At 42.6% G+C, this 19,529-nt stretch overlaps 1 protein-coding gene across 1 annotated transcript in view; it reads left to right on the forward strand.

Annotated features, from left to right (window-relative positions):
• Positions 1-19,529, forward strand: part of LOC124274513 (nuclear pore complex protein Nup155-like) — a 40,575-nt gene that overhangs the window by 16,456 nt on the left and 4,590 nt on the right. The window contains 20 exon segments of the mRNA XM_046709879.1: positions 578-640; positions 1,181-1,304; positions 2,447-2,545; positions 3,921-4,074; positions 4,472-4,538; positions 5,010-5,122; positions 6,477-6,550; positions 7,067-7,200; positions 8,528-8,587; positions 8,725-8,856; positions 9,571-9,648; positions 10,032-10,228; positions 10,943-11,093; positions 11,662-11,766; positions 13,289-13,443; positions 13,769-13,898; positions 15,225-15,347; positions 16,210-16,330; positions 17,288-17,398; positions 18,345-18,481. Of these exon segments, the coding sequence (XP_046565835.1) occupies positions 578-640; positions 1,181-1,304; positions 2,447-2,545; positions 3,921-4,074; positions 4,472-4,538; positions 5,010-5,122; positions 6,477-6,550; positions 7,067-7,200; positions 8,528-8,587; positions 8,725-8,856; positions 9,571-9,648; positions 10,032-10,228; positions 10,943-11,093; positions 11,662-11,766; positions 13,289-13,443; positions 13,769-13,898; positions 15,225-15,347; positions 16,210-16,330; positions 17,288-17,398; positions 18,345-18,481 (2,328 nt within the window).

A 19,529-nucleotide genomic window follows, 5' to 3' on the forward strand; every position in this document is an offset into this window, starting at 1 on the left:
TTACCCTAGAGTTGTGGATCTTTGCCCTCAATATTGATTACTGGATTACTAGACTTGATTTTTATCCCCTGCCATGAAGTGGGAGGGGGATATAGGTTTGAGCTCCATCCATCCATTTTGGGACAGGTGTTCTCAAAAACCGTTATATATAGGGAAACCAGGACATAAATGCCTTGATGGAGTTCGAAAACTGAAACCGTGTTACAGAGTTATGCCCCTTGTCTTGGGTTTCTTGACTTGGTGCACGATATCCCCAATAGGGACAGATTTTTCTCAGTAACTGTTACAGATAGGGAAACCAAATTTGTTATGTGTTTTCAGGACATGAATGTTGTGGTGAAATTTTTAAAAAAAACAGGAACCAAATAGGAACAGAACACTGTGGCAGGGGATATTGATGACCATGTCCTCTTGTTTCCAGTTCATTTACATATGGCTGGTATACTGCTGATTAATGGATTAATCAACAAATATGCAAAAAGAAATGCTTTGCCTTGAATCAGATTCAATTTTCTGTACTACCGATGCATGTATGCAGGAATCATTGCTAATACTGAGTGTTCTCTTCTTGTTTCAGATTGAGCTGGCCTGTGCTACATGCTTGGCAATAGCCTGCTCTCGGCCACTAGCAGAGCAACAGGTAGGTCTTCTGATAGCAAAACATTTATGCATCCATGCATTGTTTGCCCTTAACTCTGAAAAGTTGCAGGCCCTAAGGACCCAGAACCATAAAAGGTTGTGAGTCCTTGTCAGAATGTGTATATTTTAGTATAGTCTAAACTTTGATGGGTAGTATAGTTTCAATACCGCCGGTGAACCGGATTACAGGTTACTTAAATGTAATAGTGTTATTATACATAATGCATCTTTAATAATGGTAGGTATATCATGGATGGAAACAGACTTATGTTTTCATTTGGTAAGATTTCATTACAGTGTTTAAACTCTCCCTCAGGCCTTCCACTCCAGGCCTGGACAGCGGAATGATTCTCGATCCTTGAAGCGTTCATAGCATTAAAGCATTCATAAGCCCATGATAAACTAAAACGTACAACAGATCTTAATGTTACGAACTATTTGTGGATCAGGGTGCAGATTACCGAATCTAGAATAATGGATCGTGATGTGTATTTCATTGGTTTATGGCAAATCATGATTAAGTGGCTAAACAACTGTGTAGGTTGGAGACTGGGCAAGGATGGCGTTCTTCATGTACGGAGGGGAAGCTCAGTATAACTTCAGCGCCCCCGCTTTCGGAGGTCACATGGGTGCTGCCAACATCGGTCCAGCATCCTTCTCTTCTGGTAAACCTACTCTCTTTCTTTGTTTGCATGGGCTCTTGATGATCTGAGCATGGTGAGTGTGGAAGGAAAATGTCTGGCATGTTCCGTGACATGTGACTTAGAAGGTTCTTTAACAGTACTACGTTCAGGATCTCAATTTTAAAAAATATGTATTTTTGTTTTGTTTCAAGCAGTAGTATCTTTACCATTATACACTATTATTTTAAGGGAATGTAGTTTTCATATCATAAACGAGTATGATTGTTTCATTTTTACTGACAAATTTCAAGTTTTACTGTTCAATTGAGATGTCTTCAGCATACAGCCTGTTCAACATTATAACTAGTTATGTATGTGCCTGCTTCTGTATTTAGACGCTAGATTTTGAAACGTTTGTCTTGCATGCGAACTTTACCCACTTCGCATGTTTGTGATTTGCAAACCCTAATTATTGAATGGAAGAAGTAATGTTTTGTGTACTACTGATCATTGAGTATAATTGTTTATCAGAAGTGATCTGTCAATCATAATCCTGGTATTTTGAAAGTGCAATGGATTCAAAAGTACCTGTTTTTATATAGATTTTAATGTTAATAGTATTTTGCTTGTAAATTTGGTATGCAAATTAATTATCATATTCGTGTATTGATGTGTCTTCTCATTAAAGTTTGATGAATTGTTGAACATATTAATTTAAAATTTAACATTTGAATAGCAAAGATTTGATTATGGATAATTGACAGTACAAACACATTGTATTGGTGCTGTATAAAAAATTGTTTAATTTCATCTGATCATCTTAACATCACCTTTATGTATTTTTATTCTGTATTTATAAGACAACCTGAATAACTATTTGTCCTGTAATTCAGACAGTGGTATAAGCAGGTTGATATCAAGAAAATAGATCAATTTTAATGTGATGAATTACCATTATTTTAACCTTGTAGAGTAGTCACTTCCTAAACTACTTGAAAAGAGTTAAGGAACACCAGATTCTGTCACATCAGAATCAGTCATCCCTTACTTTGTTTGAGTGATATATATCCTGTAAAGGTTAAGAAGTATCAGTCGTGATTACAAAACTTTCCACAGTAGTAGTGCAAGGGAGGTAATACTAACACCCTTTGTGTGTACGCTCACCTCCCCTGCTTTGTTCTCAGGTCCTATGGGGTCAGTGCCTGCCTCACTCAGCAGCACTGTAATCTACAGCCCCACTTCCCATGGGACCAGTTTCGCTCCTTTCGCAACCCCTATGCCAGGTGAGACAGAGTTACCCCCCTTTAACACAGCTCTGACCTTGTTTTCTTGTACTAACATTTACTAAGCTGTTTCATTTTAGTTGCATTCTGTTCTTTCTTTTCGGATGATTGCTGTTTTCTTTTGTATGACTGCTTTTTATTTGAAGTATGATTTTGTTGTGAGATCTTTATTATTAATATGTTTTATGTTATTTTACTAGTTTTAGTTTTTCTCTTTTTGATATTTGTTTTTTGACTTGACTTAGTAAAGTATCCTCTGTACACTGTTTCAGCTTAAAGTTGCATGGACTGATTTTGAAACAGCCACGAATATATTTTTAAGATTAAGTTGTAGAGTTAAAATTTCATTCATTATTTAATTAATCCTTCTCCCTAGACTGTAGTTATGTTTACCATGGAGTTATAAAGACACAGCTTGATAACAGTCACTTGTATCTGTGTGATATGTTTTTCTGGTTTCTGTTGGTGGTTGTAGCACTCTGGTCAGGCGCCGTTGTGACCATTGTAACTGTGGTGTTTTGTCAGCTTCTTTGTAGTAGTACTGACCGTTCTGTCACTAATGTTAATCACTCTTCCAAGATTTGAACCATGGAATCGGAATGTCAGGATTGCCGCTTTGGTGGATGAATGTCATTGTATCCCAGTTGCATTAACTGATACCTGTGATGTTGATTATGTGATTCTGGTCCAGACCTAACTATGTATGGACCACCATCTACATGTATTAGCAAACAAACAAAACAATTCAGGGATGTGGATATATCAAAGTTGTGAACTTGGACCTGGATAAATGGAGAGTAAAACTTCACTGGTGATTATTCCAGTCCAGATTATTGAAACAAAATAGTGTTTTTGTTATAAAATTGGTGTTTCACAGCATACATTTGTTTTTCATTTTTTGTACCTGAACATACAATGAATTTGTTATTAAACTGACATGACTGACATTTTGGATGAGATGAGTTTTTATGCCCTCCTTAAAAATGTCATAAGAAGCTGAGTTTCTCAGGGTAGATGGTAGACCATTCCAAAGTGTTGCTGCTATCTTGATGATGCATCTGTCACCACACATTACAGTTGGTGTTTTGGGCACAGTGATTAGAGATTCAGCTTGTTATTAAAGAGACCGTGCTGGCTCTTAAGAAATTCAAAAGAAAACACTGTTCCCAACTTTAAGACTTACACCTAACCAGATTTAGTGTATCAATTGCATTCTTCTTCCAAGTGTAAATGATCAAGTCAGATATAATAATAGAATCAGCTCGATAAAAACATGATATCTGTATTAATAAAAATCACTGATGTTTTTGTTAGAGAGATATGATGGCATTTGACCCCCATCCTTGTGAGCTAATCTATGTGAGGATGTACGCAGGTATGCAGCCCGCCCACATGTCCACACCAGCTCCACACAGCTTCCAGCAGTCCTTCTACCAACCAGGACTTACCTCCCTTGGCAGCCACTCCCAGGAAGTCATTTACTCCGGCAAACATAACGGCATCTGTATTTACCTCAGCAGAATACTCAGGTATAGAAGTCTGGAAGTATGGAATACTATTAGTTACACAGTGTTCAGTCATGTTTTCTACACAATATATATTGCCGCTCATCCTTTGTGTATAATAGTAGCCACAGCTTTGCATTTTGTGACCCGTAATTGTGCATATAATTATTAAATACCCCTACAGACAATAAGAGAAAGAGAAGTACCATTCTGTGAATATTAGCTAAAATGATGGTGTCATTGTCAACTGTTTCATTCAGAGGGGGTATATTGTTATTTGATAACCTCTGTTGAGGAATTTCAAAGGTAAAATTGGTTGTAATATGGCTAGTGCATGTTTGTAATTTGACATAAAAATGGTGATAGTCATATGATCTGAAAATACCATGATGGATGTTGAGCATGTTCTACACTGTTGCAGGCCCTTCTGGGATTCCCAGGTAACGACGGAGTTCCCCTGTCAGACACCTCAAGGGATGGTCACTTATGTAAGTGGTTTCACAACATTTACTATCTATTCTTTTGACATGTGTAAACAGTCATTTTAGAACACGACCATAATAATCTTCTCTAATGTGTAGAGTTCCTGCAGCCACTACTCAAGAGAATCACACTGCCATGTAAACTGTAACTCGGGTTATATTTGGGATCACACTTTCTGACTAGATACATATCAGTGTGTAGGGTTCAGTCCCATTTCGGGATTCGAACCCGCACTCTCAGTGTCAGGCACCTGATCGCCAGCACGCAAAGTCAGCCATTGTGCATTCCACAGTTTATAACTTTGTGGAAAGTTCTTGAATGAAGAAAAAACAACTGTTTTACAAATGCTCTCATACTGTGTGAAGAACAAAGCATCGCAATGTTCTTGTGCTTGTGGAATATATGACAGCCCAAGTAGTTTGTGTAATTATCTTGTATTGAAACAATCGTACCAATCAACTGTGTTGTGGATGCAGCTGACCAGCAGCTACAGCAGCGACAACATCACCACCACCCTGGAGCTGGTACGGGACCTCCTTGACTTTATGGACTTCAACTCCAGGTTTGACTCGGGTGGCCCAGTAGATAGGTAAGTGGTCCTGTAGTTAGGTAGGTGGCCTGGTAGAGAAGTAAGGGTCCAGTGGATAGGTGGGTGGTCCTGTGGATAGGGGGTCCAGTTGGTAGGTGGGTGTTCCTATGGATAGGGGATCCAGTTGGTAGGTGGATGGTCCTGTGGATAGGGGATCCAGTTGGTAGGTGGATGGTCCTGTGGATAGGGGATCCAGTTGGTAGGTGGATGGTCCTGTAGATAAGGGGTCCAGTAGATAGGCAGGTGGCCTGGTAGAGAAGTAAGGGTCCAGTGGATAGGTGGGTGGTCCTGTGGATAGGGGGTCCAGTTGGTAGGTGGGTGTTCCTATGGATAGGGGATCCAGTTGGTAGGTGGATGGTCCTGTGGATAGGGGATCCAGTTGGTAGGTGGATGGTCCTGTGGATAGGGGATCCAGTTGGTAGGTGGATGGTCTTGTGGATAGGGGATCCAGTTGGTAGGTGGGTGGTCCTGTGGATAGGGGATGCAGTTGGTAGGTGGATGGTCCTGTAGATAAGGGGTCCAGTAGATAGGCAGGTGGCCTGGTGGAAAAGTAAGGGTCCAGTGGATAGGTGGGTGGTCCTGTAGATAGGCGGTCCAGTAGATAGGCAGGTGGTCCTGTAGATAGGGGGTCCAGTAGATAGACAGGTGGCCCGGTAGATGGTCTTGTGAATAGGAATGAGGTCCAGATAAGGAGGTGGTCCTGTAGTTAGTTATGGATCTTAGTAGATATGTGGTGATTCAGGGTCTAATGAAACAATCTCAGGCTTATAGTTTTACATTTCTGCCAGCCCTTGTGTTTGTTTTAAGCAGTAAACATGGTGAATGACTCATAACACTGCTATTGCTTTGTAAATTCGGGTCCACCTTCAAAAGTATCCCGCTCATAAATTAGTCATACTTAGTAGAAACTTTGAGGTGCATAGTTGAGAAGAGTAATGAGAGCAGTTTATGTAGGTGTTACATTACTTGCTGTTGATACCATTACTGTACTGCTATAGCGCTTGCAAACAGTATTTCCTGTAACCAGTACGCCTTGTCTGTTCAAGTCGTCATATGAGCTAAATATTCTCAAGCACGACGTTAAACCCAATTTCACCTCACCTCACCTTGTCTGTTCGTCCCCAGATTTTCTAAGGCCATTTTTCGTGATGTGTTTGTGTTTTGCAATTAATATAGCAAGAGTATGTCTCATCAGCTAAAATGTTTTGGGCCTACAATTTTTTTCCTCTGGGCCTACAGTGTTTTAAATGAGCTGGCATTTAAGACTGTCAGCTTAGTCTGGTGAGTTTCAGGCACTGGTTGCCATAGTGCTACACAGTACCACTGTTTGGCAACCTGTGATGTTTGTTGGCAGCATGATGCCGATGATGCAGTTCCAGTCACGTATGGTCGGGCCACTGGATGAGCAGACAAAAAAGAAACTACAAGGTAACGACAGCTGCTTTGCCTTTGATTTCAAAACATTTTCATGTGTTTGAAACATGAGGTGACCACTTTATATATCCCATGCCATTTACTGCAGAGTTATATCCCCTGGACATAGCAGGATCTGATGTTGTTTGTTCACTTGTTTACTCACTGAATATAAAGCTCCAAGGAAAATTTAAAAGATGAAAATTATTATTGTTTACTGTACATTATCAGAACTCTTAGGCCTTGGTTGGTCCAGCGGTCAGACTGGGTGACTTTGGTGTACATTATCAGAACTCTTAGGCCTATGTTGGTCCAGCGGTCAGACTGGGTGACTTTGGTGACCACAATGTAGATTGTTGTTCAAACTTCCAATGACTGGAACGTCCAGACTGCAATATGTACAGACTGCTGTCATATGGCTGGAACATTGCTGGAGTCAGGTATTATGCAATAGACAGACATGCTTCCCACATACAGCAGAAAGCTCCAGCTGCTTCTATTGTTAACAATGTGAATATGTCCCGTGTCCAGCGGAGGCCCAGAGACAGGAGAAGATCTCCCTCCAGCACATCCAGGACATGCTGCACCGTGTGGAGGAGGTCCTGGGGCTGTGGAAGGTCCTGTTTGATCACCAGTTCCACGTCATCGCATCCGGCCTCACCAAGGTGGGAATAACTCTCATAGATAAATTATTTACAGACCACTGCTACATAGCTGGAATATTGCTGAGTGCAGCATAAAACAACAAACCAAATCTTCTACGATGTTCATTGCTGTTGTGTTAGCTCTTGAGAAATTAATGAACACGTACACATTTTCTGTATGTCAAGCCCATTCATGTTGTCCTATGTTGTGATATTGCTTGAATAATGGTAAAAACTGCATGAAAACCCACTATTGTCAGCTGAAATGGTATCCATCCTTTGTATTCGTTATTAAGGCATTTCCCTGTCTGCCTTGATCTTGCCCTATGTATAATAAATTAATATGAATCGCATGGATGTCTTTGAAGGTTCCAGGAATATTTGGCTGCTTTCCTTCCTCTAATAGGGGGCGGTGGGGTAACCTTGTCTGTGGTTAAAGTGTTCACCCGTCATGCCGATCATCCGGGTTCGATTCCCCACATGGGTACAATGTGTGAAGTCCATTTCTGGTGTCCCCTGCCGTGATATCGCTGGAATATTGCTAAAAACGGCGTAAAACTAAACTCACTCCCTCACTCTTCCTCAAATATTATTCTAGGGGCCTCCTAACAAGATGTTCTACTCGATTTCTTGTTAACTGGCACATGCAACTTAGTAGTAAAAGACAAACAATTCAATGGGTATGGTTGCATCCACTGGGCATACAAGAATCTGTTGATTGTAGTGTTGGGAATTGGTTAAAATCTCATAATTGATGATTGGTTCATTACAACCGATCAATCATCGAAAATAATTGGTTAGCGTCACTTATGAAAGGTGTTAATGCACACAAAAAATAAGGAAAAAAACATGTAGTTCTTTGGGGTTTTTTGGCAAAATTTCACGTTTAAAGGATGACTAGTATGGAGGAACATAAATTTCTTAGAGTTTTTAAGATAAATTCAATCCTGACTTGGAACGAGCTTGTAGTGCTTATGAAATGTAACAGACAAAACCAACCTAGTGAAAAATACTGTTAATGAAAACAAGTGTTCTAGAATTATTTGTGTTCGATTATGAGAAAACATGATCGATTGCTTGGTCGTTTAGTAACTGCGACCAATCTTTGATTATTTCAATTAATAGGACCACCACTAGTTGATTGTGGGTTCAGATGCCAGTTCGGAGTGATTTTGTTCCTTGTTTTATCAGGACCATGCCTCTACTCATCGGTTTCACCGAAATGGCGACAGTCAGAAACCTGCATCAGTTTGATCTTCCTCCAAACATGAAGCTCATAAAACTTGAAAACTGGTGAAAGCTTCATTAAACCAATCTCACTTACTCACTGTCAGTTATTTCCTCTCAGGATCAACAGAATCAGCTCAGGTCGATGTCTTTCAAGCAGCTTGTCATCAGTGGGAAGGAAGTAAGTATTCAATGTGTTTATGCAGTATCTTTATATAATACCTTGCAAATGCTAAATAGTAACAAAACTGGCAGTGAAGGTCAGTCAGATCAGATGTAAATGTTAAAAAATAACTGATATTTTGTGTCTATTTTCAGATGTGTAATTCCTTGATCACATGTCTTATCAATCGTTACCTTGACGACAATGCAACAATAGATGCCATCAGTAAGAAGCTGAGAGAAGTGTGTCCATCATTGTACAGCTCTGACGATGCCACATGCTCTAAGGTAGGCAGGAATAAGTCACATTCCTCTATGTGAAGATCGCCGTTAGAATTGATCTTCAGTAACCCATGCTTGTGTCAAGAGGCAACTAATAGGATTGGGTGGACACAGGTCATCAGATCCCAATTGCATAGATCGATGCTCATGCTGTTGATCACTGGATTGTCTGGTCTAGACTGAATTATTTACAGAATGCCGCCATATGTCTGGAATATTGCTGAGGGCTGCTTTCAGATCAAACTCATCCACTAACTTTGTTCAGCTCTCACCAAGTCGTTCCTGAAATTCATTAGGTTCTCTTTTCAAATAAACAATTTTCTGATTGTATTCCTAAAACTTTATTATCATGTAGTCACAATCATAATGATTAACATTAAAAAGATGTTATTTGTAATCTCATTGTCTATGGGTTTTTGGGGCGGTGGGGTAGCCTAGTGGTTAAAATGTTGGCTCGTCACGCCGAAGACCCGGGTTCGAATCCCCACATGGGTACAATGTGTGAAGCCCATTTCTGGTGTCCCCCGCCGTGATGTTGCTGGAATATTGCTAAAAGCGGCGTAAAACCAAACTCAGTCAGTCAGTCAGTCTATGGGTTAAATTAAGAACAAAGAGCAAAACATGGTTGTATTTTTAAAACATGTCGAAGGTTACTTAATGATCCTGAGGCGTCTCCTCTGTCCTCGTGTGTGGGTTAGTTAAAGCAATGTTTGTGTACAGGCCAACGAGTTGCTGCAGGCAGCAAGAGTCAACCAGAAGCAGCAGGAGAAGAGGAAGCAGCTGTACGAGGCACTCCGGGTAAGGGAGATAACTCAACAACTTTCAGCACGAACGTAACATTCCATGTTAGACTAGACTGGGAGGACAGATAACAGGTATAGAAAGGGACTCTGTTTCCACGACTCTTGGATGTGTCTTGAAATTTGATCAGTACATGTGCTTGTATATTGGTAATCATCAAGTCAAGAGTGCTTCACTGGACAGGTGGCATGGTAGTAATGTTGAATAAAAAACAGTCAGCATGGTCATTTTCTGTTGTGTGTGGCTTCTAGGGCTGTGTATTGGCAAGTAAACTGTGAAAATATTGTGAAGACTGTGAGTTGAAGCTGCCTGGAAGAGCCATTGTAAGTGTGGTATAAGTTTGTGGCTATGTTTTTGACAGAGTTCTGTTGTTTCTCCAGCTGTACAAGAATGTGAACACACCTCTGCAGCTGCCAGCTGTGTGTAGCCAGTTCGCCAATATCAACTTCTACGAGGGCATCGTTGAGATGTGTCTGACGGAGGCTCGAAAACTGGACCCGCAGGACCTAGCATCTCACTTCTATCAGAACGGGGAGCCACCTGAAGACACCCAGGGATTCCAGGCATACTACCACAGGTGAGTCGTAGCTATAGATGGAAGGTTGCAGTAATATGGCAGTGTGTGTGGGATGACAGTAAATATGGCGTCCCACTTCTATCAAAACGGGGAGCCACCTGAAGACACCCAGGGATTCCAGGCATACTACCACAGGTGAGTCGTAGCTGTGGACATAGGGTTGCAATAATCAAAATCTTACAAGCGGGGTTGCAGTAATATGGCAGTGTGTGTGGGATGACAGTAAATATGCATCAGTAGATGCAGGGTTGCAGTAAGTCTATGGGTGTAGGGTTGTAGTAAACAAAAGCACACAGCAGGTTGCAGTATGGTGCAGGTTTGCAGTAAATCTGTAGCTGTAGGTGTAGGGTTGCAGTAATCTACAGTACAGGTTGGTATAGGTTTGTAATAGTCTACAATAATAAGTCCACAATAATCTGACACTTTATGATTTAATTGCCGAACAGTTAAATCTCAGAAAAGTCCAACTTACTTTGTGAAATAAAAGTTTGAATGCATCTAATATAAAAACTTACAATGCACTCCCATTATGATCAGTAAGGACTGCAAAAGCTGATTTTGAAAAAGGTAAAAAAAATGTCACAATCCCAAATAACTTGACAAAAGATTCCAGGTAACTGTGAGTTTGGGCATGCATCTCCACATCTCCACATCTCCACATTGCTTATCCCGGTTCTGCGGTTCTGCATGATTGCCATGTGGATTGTCTTCCAGGTTGGAGTGCTACAAGTGCATCACCGAGATCCTGGGCTACTTATGGTCAGCCAGCGTATCTCACCCCCAGGCTCCCAGTGTCCCCAAGTCTCCTGGCCCACCTCCAGCCCCGGACCCCAGCCGTGTCGCCGCCCCACAGGCAGACCAATACGTGAGTATACAGAAATCTGTAAAATCTGTAAAACTCAGAATCAGTCTCAGGTGGAATATATCTGTCATGGCACATTATCTCTCAGGAATTTACATATGTTACTCAACATTAAATATTGGTGTAGGAGATTGATCTGACAGGTTGTTTGGTGCTTTTGCCAAATGAATAGGACCTAATGCATGTTTAGCTTAATTTCAAGCAATAATCAATAAAAGTGAACCTTAATACACAGTTTCTCGACCTTAATAAGCTTGTCAGCAGGCACAGTATCCATATAAGTTTTGTAAAAGTATGTGTTGTTAAAGATGAATATGACATGGATTACTCTGCCATAATGCGAAGATTTGTGGTGTGTTACTATCACCACTTTGATAAGTTGTGATACAGCATCCATTCTCATATAACCTGGAGGTGCCCCACAGACCCAGTCTTAGTATCTTGTGATTTAAAATGTTCAGAATATCTGTACCCATATGGACTCCAGAACAGAACAGGTGATGTTGCTGGCATGTAATCAAATTTACTCTTTCATGACAACTTGTATCCCTATCATTTGTTACTGCTTCAGAGGACGGATATCCTGAGGATGGCCCTCAAGTCAGAGGACGCTCTGTTCCACACGTCCCTGTACGACTGGTTCTTCATCACCAACAATTCCGAGAAACTCCTAGAGGTAGGTTAATAAGTGAAGTCTTTTAAGTAGAATGCATTGTGTCTTAGAGCTATGTCCCCCAAAACTTGAGTAAATTATATCTGTGTCAAGTCAGTAAACTGGCTGGAGTCCGTGGTCTTTGGAATATTGACAAACTTTAGGAACATGCTGTTATCATGTACTTGCTGGAAAGGGCTTAACACCAAAAGCTATCCTTGAAGATATCAGTACAACACTATGGAAGTATACCTCTTCCTATTGTAGCGACCGCTTCCGTGGTGTAGTGGTTAGAGTGTCCGTTCGTGAGCGGAAGGTCGCGGGTTCGATCCCCTACCGCGTCATACCAAAAGACGTTAAATATGGTACTTGTTGGTACCTGCCTGGCGCTCCGCATTAATGGGTACAGCAAGGACTGGTCAGCTCGGAAACAGTATAATGTGTCTGAGTGGGGTATTCATGCTTCACTGCGGCATGGTATCTCAGTGGGCTAGCACTATAAAACCAGCTTCAGTCTGGGCTAGTACAAGCAGCCGCACATACACATACACACGCATGCACGTCGTCATATGAGCAAAATATTCTCAAGCACAACATTAAACCCTATTTCAGCTCAGCTCCTATTGTAGCAACCCATGAAGATCCAGGTTAGAAATGATCTTCAGCAACCCATGCTTGTTGTAAGAGGCGACAAAGGGGATCGGGTGGTCAGATTGTTGACTTGGTTAACACATGTCTCGGTTCCCAATTGCGCAGATTGAAACTCGTGCTGTTGATCACTGGATTGTCTGGTCCAGACTTGATTATTCACAGACCGCCGCCATAAAGCTGAAATATTGCTGAATGTGGCATAAAACTAAACTCACTCACTCACTCACTCACTCACTCACCTATTGTAACAGTATGCTGTAAGCACAGCAAAGAGAGACTTCAAGACGACCACTGTGCTGGAAGGACTATCATGTCAACAACAGCTGATATTATCCAGAAAATCCTTGATATTGAGGGGGCGGTGGGGTAGCCTTGTGGTTAAAGCATTGGCTCGTCATGCTGAAGACATGGGTTCGATTCCCAGCATGGGTACAATGTATGAAGCCCATTTCTGGTGTCCCCCACATTGATATTGCTGGAATATTGCTAAAAGCAGCGTAAAACCTTACTCCCTCGCGCACTTGATATTTAGATGACCAACCAGCAATGACTGAGCGTCTGTTTGCTTGTTGAGTTGGTATTTGCTGGGAGAGCGCACATCTCTTTTATCTCAGAACCTTTATGCAATGAAGAAAATATCACCTCATTCCATTCCAGGACTTGTGACGTGAGATAAGCACAACATACCTTGTAATAAACCAGGTCTGTTTGAAGCTGATCAAGAAAGGTTCTTGCAATGATTTGTGACTAAGGATGAAACCTAGGTTCAACAGTCACATGTTTGATTCAAAACAACAATCTGCAAGTACAGAACACTGCACATTTCTCAAGTTCACAAAAGAACCCCACGCCACGCAATCCCCATCTGCACTTACTCACTCACTCACTTGTTTAGATCCAGACCCCATATGTGGAGGCATATCTGAAGCGGAAGACACAACTACACTCTGGCAATGTAGAGGCTCTTGATATGCTGTGGAAGTACTATGAGAAGATCCAGAACTTCCCCGCTGCAGCAAAGATCTTGTCCCAACTGGCAGAGAGACACAGGTAAGGTGATGTCAGAATGACACCTGACAAGTGAATTTACCCCTTAAACTTGACAATGGCTATGATTGAATGTAGTAAACTCATGCCAGTATATTGTCAAAGCATGTGGAAAAGAGAAGAGTCTGGCTGAAAAAGTGTTTCTTTAAAACTTTTATGTTGATGTATAAGGTATTATGAATAACAGGTATTGTAAAAAGCCTTCCTCCATGAAAGCTTCAAGCTGTGTATCATGATACCTGAAGAGTCTTGTAAAGTTTGTAAGTCAGTATATCATTACAAGGCCTTGTGGTGCCAGATTGGACTAATGAGTTGGTTCCTTCCCCAGCATGGATGTGCCCCTCCACCAGCGTATCGAGTACCTTTCACGAGCCATCATGTGTGCCAAGAGCTCCACATCTAGGATCATGTCTGCCGCTGGGGGAGAATTCTTGCACGAGCTTGAAGAGAAGATGGAGGTGAGATCATTTTAAGCAAAAGATCCTTGGGTATCTGATTGGACAGATCTCCTGTACCCCTGGGTCTGTGATGGGTAGGTCTCCTGTGCCACTGGGTCTGTGCTGGGTAGGCCTTCTGTACCCCTGGGTCTGTGATGGGTAGGCCTCCTGTGCCACTGGGTCTGTGATGGGTAGGTCTTCTGTACCCCTGGGTCTGTGATGGGTAGGTCTCCTGTGCCCCTGGGTCTGTGATGGGTAGGTCTCCTGTGCCCCTGGGTATGTGATGGGTAGGTCTCCTGTACCCCTGGGTCTGTGATGGGTAGGTCTCCTGTACCCCTGGGTCTGTAATGGGTAGGTCTCCTGTGCCACTGGGTCTGTGATGGGTAGGTCTTCTGTACCCCTGGGTCTGTGATGGGTAGGTCTTCTGTACCCCTGGGTCTGTGATGGGTAGGTCTCCTGTACCCCTGGGTCTGTGATGGGTAGGTCTCCTGTGCCACCGGGTCTGTGATGGGTAGGTCTTCTGTGCCCCTGGGTCTGTGCTGGGTAGGTCTCCTGTACCCCTGGGTCTGTGATGGGTAGGTCTTCTGTGCCCCTGGGTCTGTGATGGGTAGGTCTTCTGTGCCCCTGGGTCTGTGTTGGGTAGGTCTCCTGTGCCCCTGGGTTCATGATGGATAGGTCTTCTGTGCCCCTGGGTCTGTGATGGGTAGGTCTTCTGTGTCTGTGATTTGTAGGTCTCCTGTGCCACTGGGTCTGTGCTGGGTAGGTCTTCTGTACCCCTGGGTCTATGATGGATAGGTCTCCTGTGCCCCTGGGCCTGTGATGGGTAGGTCTCCTGTGCCCCTGGGTCTATGATGGATAGGTCTCCTGTGCCCCTAGGTCTGTGATGGATGTATAGGTCAACTTTAACCAATTGACCTTTCTAGGTATAATTAATAGCCCATAGACTTCCAATGGGATGATGTAGGTCCCCTGTACTCAGTGAGCCTTAGGTTGGGCAAAATAGGTCCCCAAGACAAGATTCAGGTGGTTTTGCAATTATGTGAACTGTGTCATTTTGTCATTGTTTGCTGACAGACATGTCAAATCACTATGCTTTCAACCATTATGTTAACCATTAATACTCTGTTGTTGTCAGCTCCAGATTTGTTGACTTACAAGAGGCTTTGATAGAGGTAGAGTATTACTGACACTGTCATTCAACAATGTCCATGCCCATGACTATTCTGGTGAAGAATTTGCCCCATTACACCATGCTTGTTGTAGGAGCTAGCACTTTCTTTGGGTTGAGTAGTTAGACTCACTTGGCTTCGTTTTATGACAATCTGAACTGTCCGTGTCTTGTTCCAGGTTGCCCGACTCCAGCTGCAGGTACAGAAGGCGTTGGCCAAGTCTCTTGGCCTATCCATCCCACACGGTGACACCAGGGGGCTTTTGGTTAGGCTGGACTCAGAACTGCTGGACATCACCACGGTACGAGTCTTCACAGTAGCAGTACAACACACTCAGTAGCAGTACACCACACACAGTAGCAGTACACCACACTCGGTAGCAGTACACCACACTGGAAGAATACAGGTTAAAATAGGACCCTAGCAACTTACGTTGGTCGTAAAAGTCGACTTAATTTGTCAAACTCTCAGGGTTGGTGTTATTATTCCCGCCACCAAGTGGGAGGGGGATATAGGTTGAGCTCCGTCTGTCCGAGATGATGGGGACAGATTTTCTCAAAAACCGGTATGGATAGGGAAACCAAATTGTATGAGTTTTCAGGACATGAATGCCTTGATTGGTTTTAAAAATGGAAACCGTGTTGCAATTTGTTACAGAATTATTGTCATGCATTTCTTGACTTAGTGCTCGGTATCCCCAATGGGGACAGATTTTCCAAGAAACTGTTACAGATAGGGAAATTTTGTTATGTGTTTTCAGGAAATGAATGTTGTGGTGGAGTTAAAAAACAGGAACCAAATAGGAACAGAACAGTGGGAGATACTGATGACCATGTGTTCTTGTCCTATGTTGAAAGCATGGAGCATTTGCTCATTATAACAAACACCATATTGTTCAGTTATTTTCAGGCGAATGTCATATATCTGAAATGTTACTGAGGGTAGCATTTAACCCTAAACTCTGAAGCTATGTCCAGTTAACTCAGATTTCAGCATATTTTGTTTTGACCAGTGAAGACCTACAACACTGTAACAACACAATAATACTGATATATTTTGTGGATGATCAACAGTTGTAACAATATCCTGCTATTGAATTGGTTGCAGTTAGAACAAGCTTTAAACTTCAACACCTCTAACACACTAACAATTCCTGATTTCAGCTGTACGAAGAGTATGCAGACAGGTTTGACTTATCGGAGTGTAAGCTGGCCATTGTCCACTGTGCTGGACTGTACGACAATGCGCTTATTGATAACCTGTGGCAGAGCATCATTGATAAAGGTAGGCTCTTCATCAAGGTCATGCGTGATATGGTCCATATTCTATAGGGCTTAAGGGGCTGTGGGGTAGCCTACTGATTAAAGCATTCGCTTGGTACGCCAAAGGTCCAGTTTTGATACCTCACATGGGTACAATGTGTGAAGCAGATTTTTGGTGTGCTCTAACTGGGATATTGCTGGATTATTACTAATGGCGGCGTAAAACCAAACTCGCTCACACACTCATTTACTCTAGTGTATAAACACACTTGATCATCCCTTGGGTCAGGCAGCTTGTCCTAATTCACGGTATAAATGTAGGTTTGCACTTCATGTATTTTTGCACTGATGAAAGTTCCTAGGTTTGTCAGTACCATTCTCATCCTCGACGGTTCACCAAATAGGTGAGCGACATGCATCACTTCAGGCTTTCCTGATATGCTGCAATACTGCTGTGTATTCTCATGCATCAGTGATGTGGGTCGATACTCAGGATGCCAGGGGCTACTCTACCCTGGACTGTTTACAGACAGAAGTGTAACATTCACTTAACATTGTTATCATTCACTGGTTTGACAAATGAGCACACTGCAGTACTGGTGGGGTAGCCAAGTGTTTAAAGCCTTCGTTCCTCATCCCGAAGACCTGGGTTTCAATCTGTGAAGCCCATTTGTGGTGTCCCCCGCCGTGATATTGTTGGAATATTGCTAAAAGTGGTGTAAAACCATACTCACTAACTCACTCACTCACTCACTCACTCACTCACTCACTCACTCACTCACTCACTCACTCACTCACTCACTCACTCACTCACTCACTCACTCACTCACTCACTCACTCACTCACTCACTCACTCACTCACTCACTCACTCACTCACTCACTCACTCACTCACTCACTCACTCACTCACTCACTCCTGACTGGTGTGTACTGTGTAACTCAGTGATCTCCTCGCTCAAATGTATTCATCCTTTTGCAGACTTCTCCACCAATTCAGCAGCGGCAGCCCAAGTTCGAGTGACCAACATCAGCAATCATCTCGTCAGTGTTGCTAAGATCTATGTCAACACAGAGAGGTACTTCCCTGTGGGTAAGTGACAGCTGTTTTTATCTCCATAATGCTTAGCAAGAATTGCTGGTACCTCAGTAAAGAATAGATGCTCAATATTTATCTCAATATCTCTACAAATACTCTGGTCCAGTTGACGGATGCCAGTCATCATTAATCACGGGGAGGTGGTGTACCTGGTTGGTTATTCATTGTATAAACCGTAAGGAACAAGTATGTTCCTTGAACCAGCTACCACCTCTGTGGTCTCCGTCATACAGCTAGACAGAGGAAGGTCAGTGGTTCATCCCCCACCTGTGTCATAGAAAACAAATTGTAATGTTGATACTTGATGTTTTCCTGCCTGGGACTGTTCAGCTTGTGCCAGCTTGTGGCATCCATGTCAATCTGACACGTGTTACCTCATTGGGATAGGACCGCCTCCGTGGTGTAGTGGTTAGAGCGTCAGCCCAGAGAGTGGAAGGACGCGGGTTCGATCCCCGTCCGCGTCATACCAAAAGACGTTAAAATATGGTACTTGTTGGTCCATGCCTGCGTTCGGCATTAATGGGTACAACAAGGACTGGTCAGCTCAGAGTCAGTATAATGTGTCTGAGTGGGGTATTCATGCTTAACTGCGGCATCGTATCTCAGTGAGCTAGCACTATAAAACCAGCTTCTGTCTGGGCTAGTACAAGCAGCCACACATACACATGCATGCACATTGTCATATGAGCGAAATATTCATTAGTACAACATCAACCATTTCACCTCAACTCACTTCACCTCACCTCACCTCACCTCACCTCACCTCACCTCACCTCACCTCAGTGGGATAGCACTATGTAGTGGCTTTTGTCTAGACTCGTACAAGCAGTCTAAAACACACACATGCATGCATATGTTCTATAACCATGAATGCCATGTTAAACCCCTTTTCATCTCTGTGACCATCTGTTGGTGAGTTCTTTACCATGTTTGGTTCCAGCTTTCATCATTCGACATCTCGAACAGAAGAGTTGTGAGCTGAACTTTGACCCAACCTGGGTGTTCCAGGCTATGCTGGATATCGGCGTGGCGCCACCCAAACTGCTGGAGATATATGACAGGATGTTCAAGTCACGCGTGAGTTTATCATCATCTCCCGTAATACAAGGTTTTCATCTCTCTAAAAATGAATCGTGTTGCAAATTGCTGAGACTTGGTCAGATGTGACGTGAATGATTTATTGCGTCATACCTGTTACGAGAATTGATGGTACTATCAGTAAGTGGTGTGCAAGTAGGTGTGATTCCAAGGCATCAGGGTCGTGTAGATCGATGCTCATGATGATGATCACTGAATTGTGTGGTCCGGACTCAATTATTTACAGATCGCCACCATATAGCTGGTATATTGCTGAGTGCGGCTTTAAGCAACAAACGAACCAAGGCAGCGAGTACCACCTGCATGAAAGAGCTGACTCACGATAGGGATAGTAACATATCATCTTACTCACTGAGTGTTCATACCTGTTGGGGGTGGGGGGGTGTTTTGGTGTGTGTGTGTGTGTGTAGCCTATTGATTAAAGCATTCACTCGTCACGCTGAACACCTGGCTTCGATCCCCCAAGCCCATTTCTGGTGTCCCCTGCCGTGATATTGCTGAAATATTACTAAAAGCAGCACATGACTAAACTCACTCACTTATACCTGTTGGGATTGACAAAACTGGTCCCTAGAAAATGTTGCTACTGAGATGTGCGTCAATTTGCTTGGGTGCTCAGACATTGTGACTATGAGAGATGGTACAGATTTTTGCCTGGTTTGCCTGGTCCAAACTGATTATCTACAGGCCCTTTCATGTAACTGGAAGTATTTTACTTTGGTCAGCAGCTTGACTCACTCACTCCAGAATCCAGAATCTGATTAATCCTTACAAGTCTGAAACAATGCCTCCTTACTTTGACTTGTGTATTAAAACACTGCAGTGATACAGATTTCACTCACTCAGTCTAGTTAAGAGTAAAACTGATAGGTGTAAAACAAAATTCATTCTCTCTGATTCAATGTATTATCCACTAGTGTGAAACAACATACAGTGTGATTCAATGTATTATCCACTAGTGTGAAACAACACTCACTGATTCAGAGTTTTACACATTTGTGTGAAATAGTGTTCATGCACTTTCTAT

This window comes from Haliotis rubra, unplaced genomic scaffold (genome assembly GCF_003918875.1).
Source record: "Haliotis rubra isolate DU_JTF1 unplaced genomic scaffold, ASM391887v1 Scf191, whole genome shotgun sequence".
NCBI classification, from domain to species: Eukaryota; Metazoa; Mollusca; class Gastropoda; order Lepetellida; family Haliotidae; genus Haliotis; species Haliotis rubra.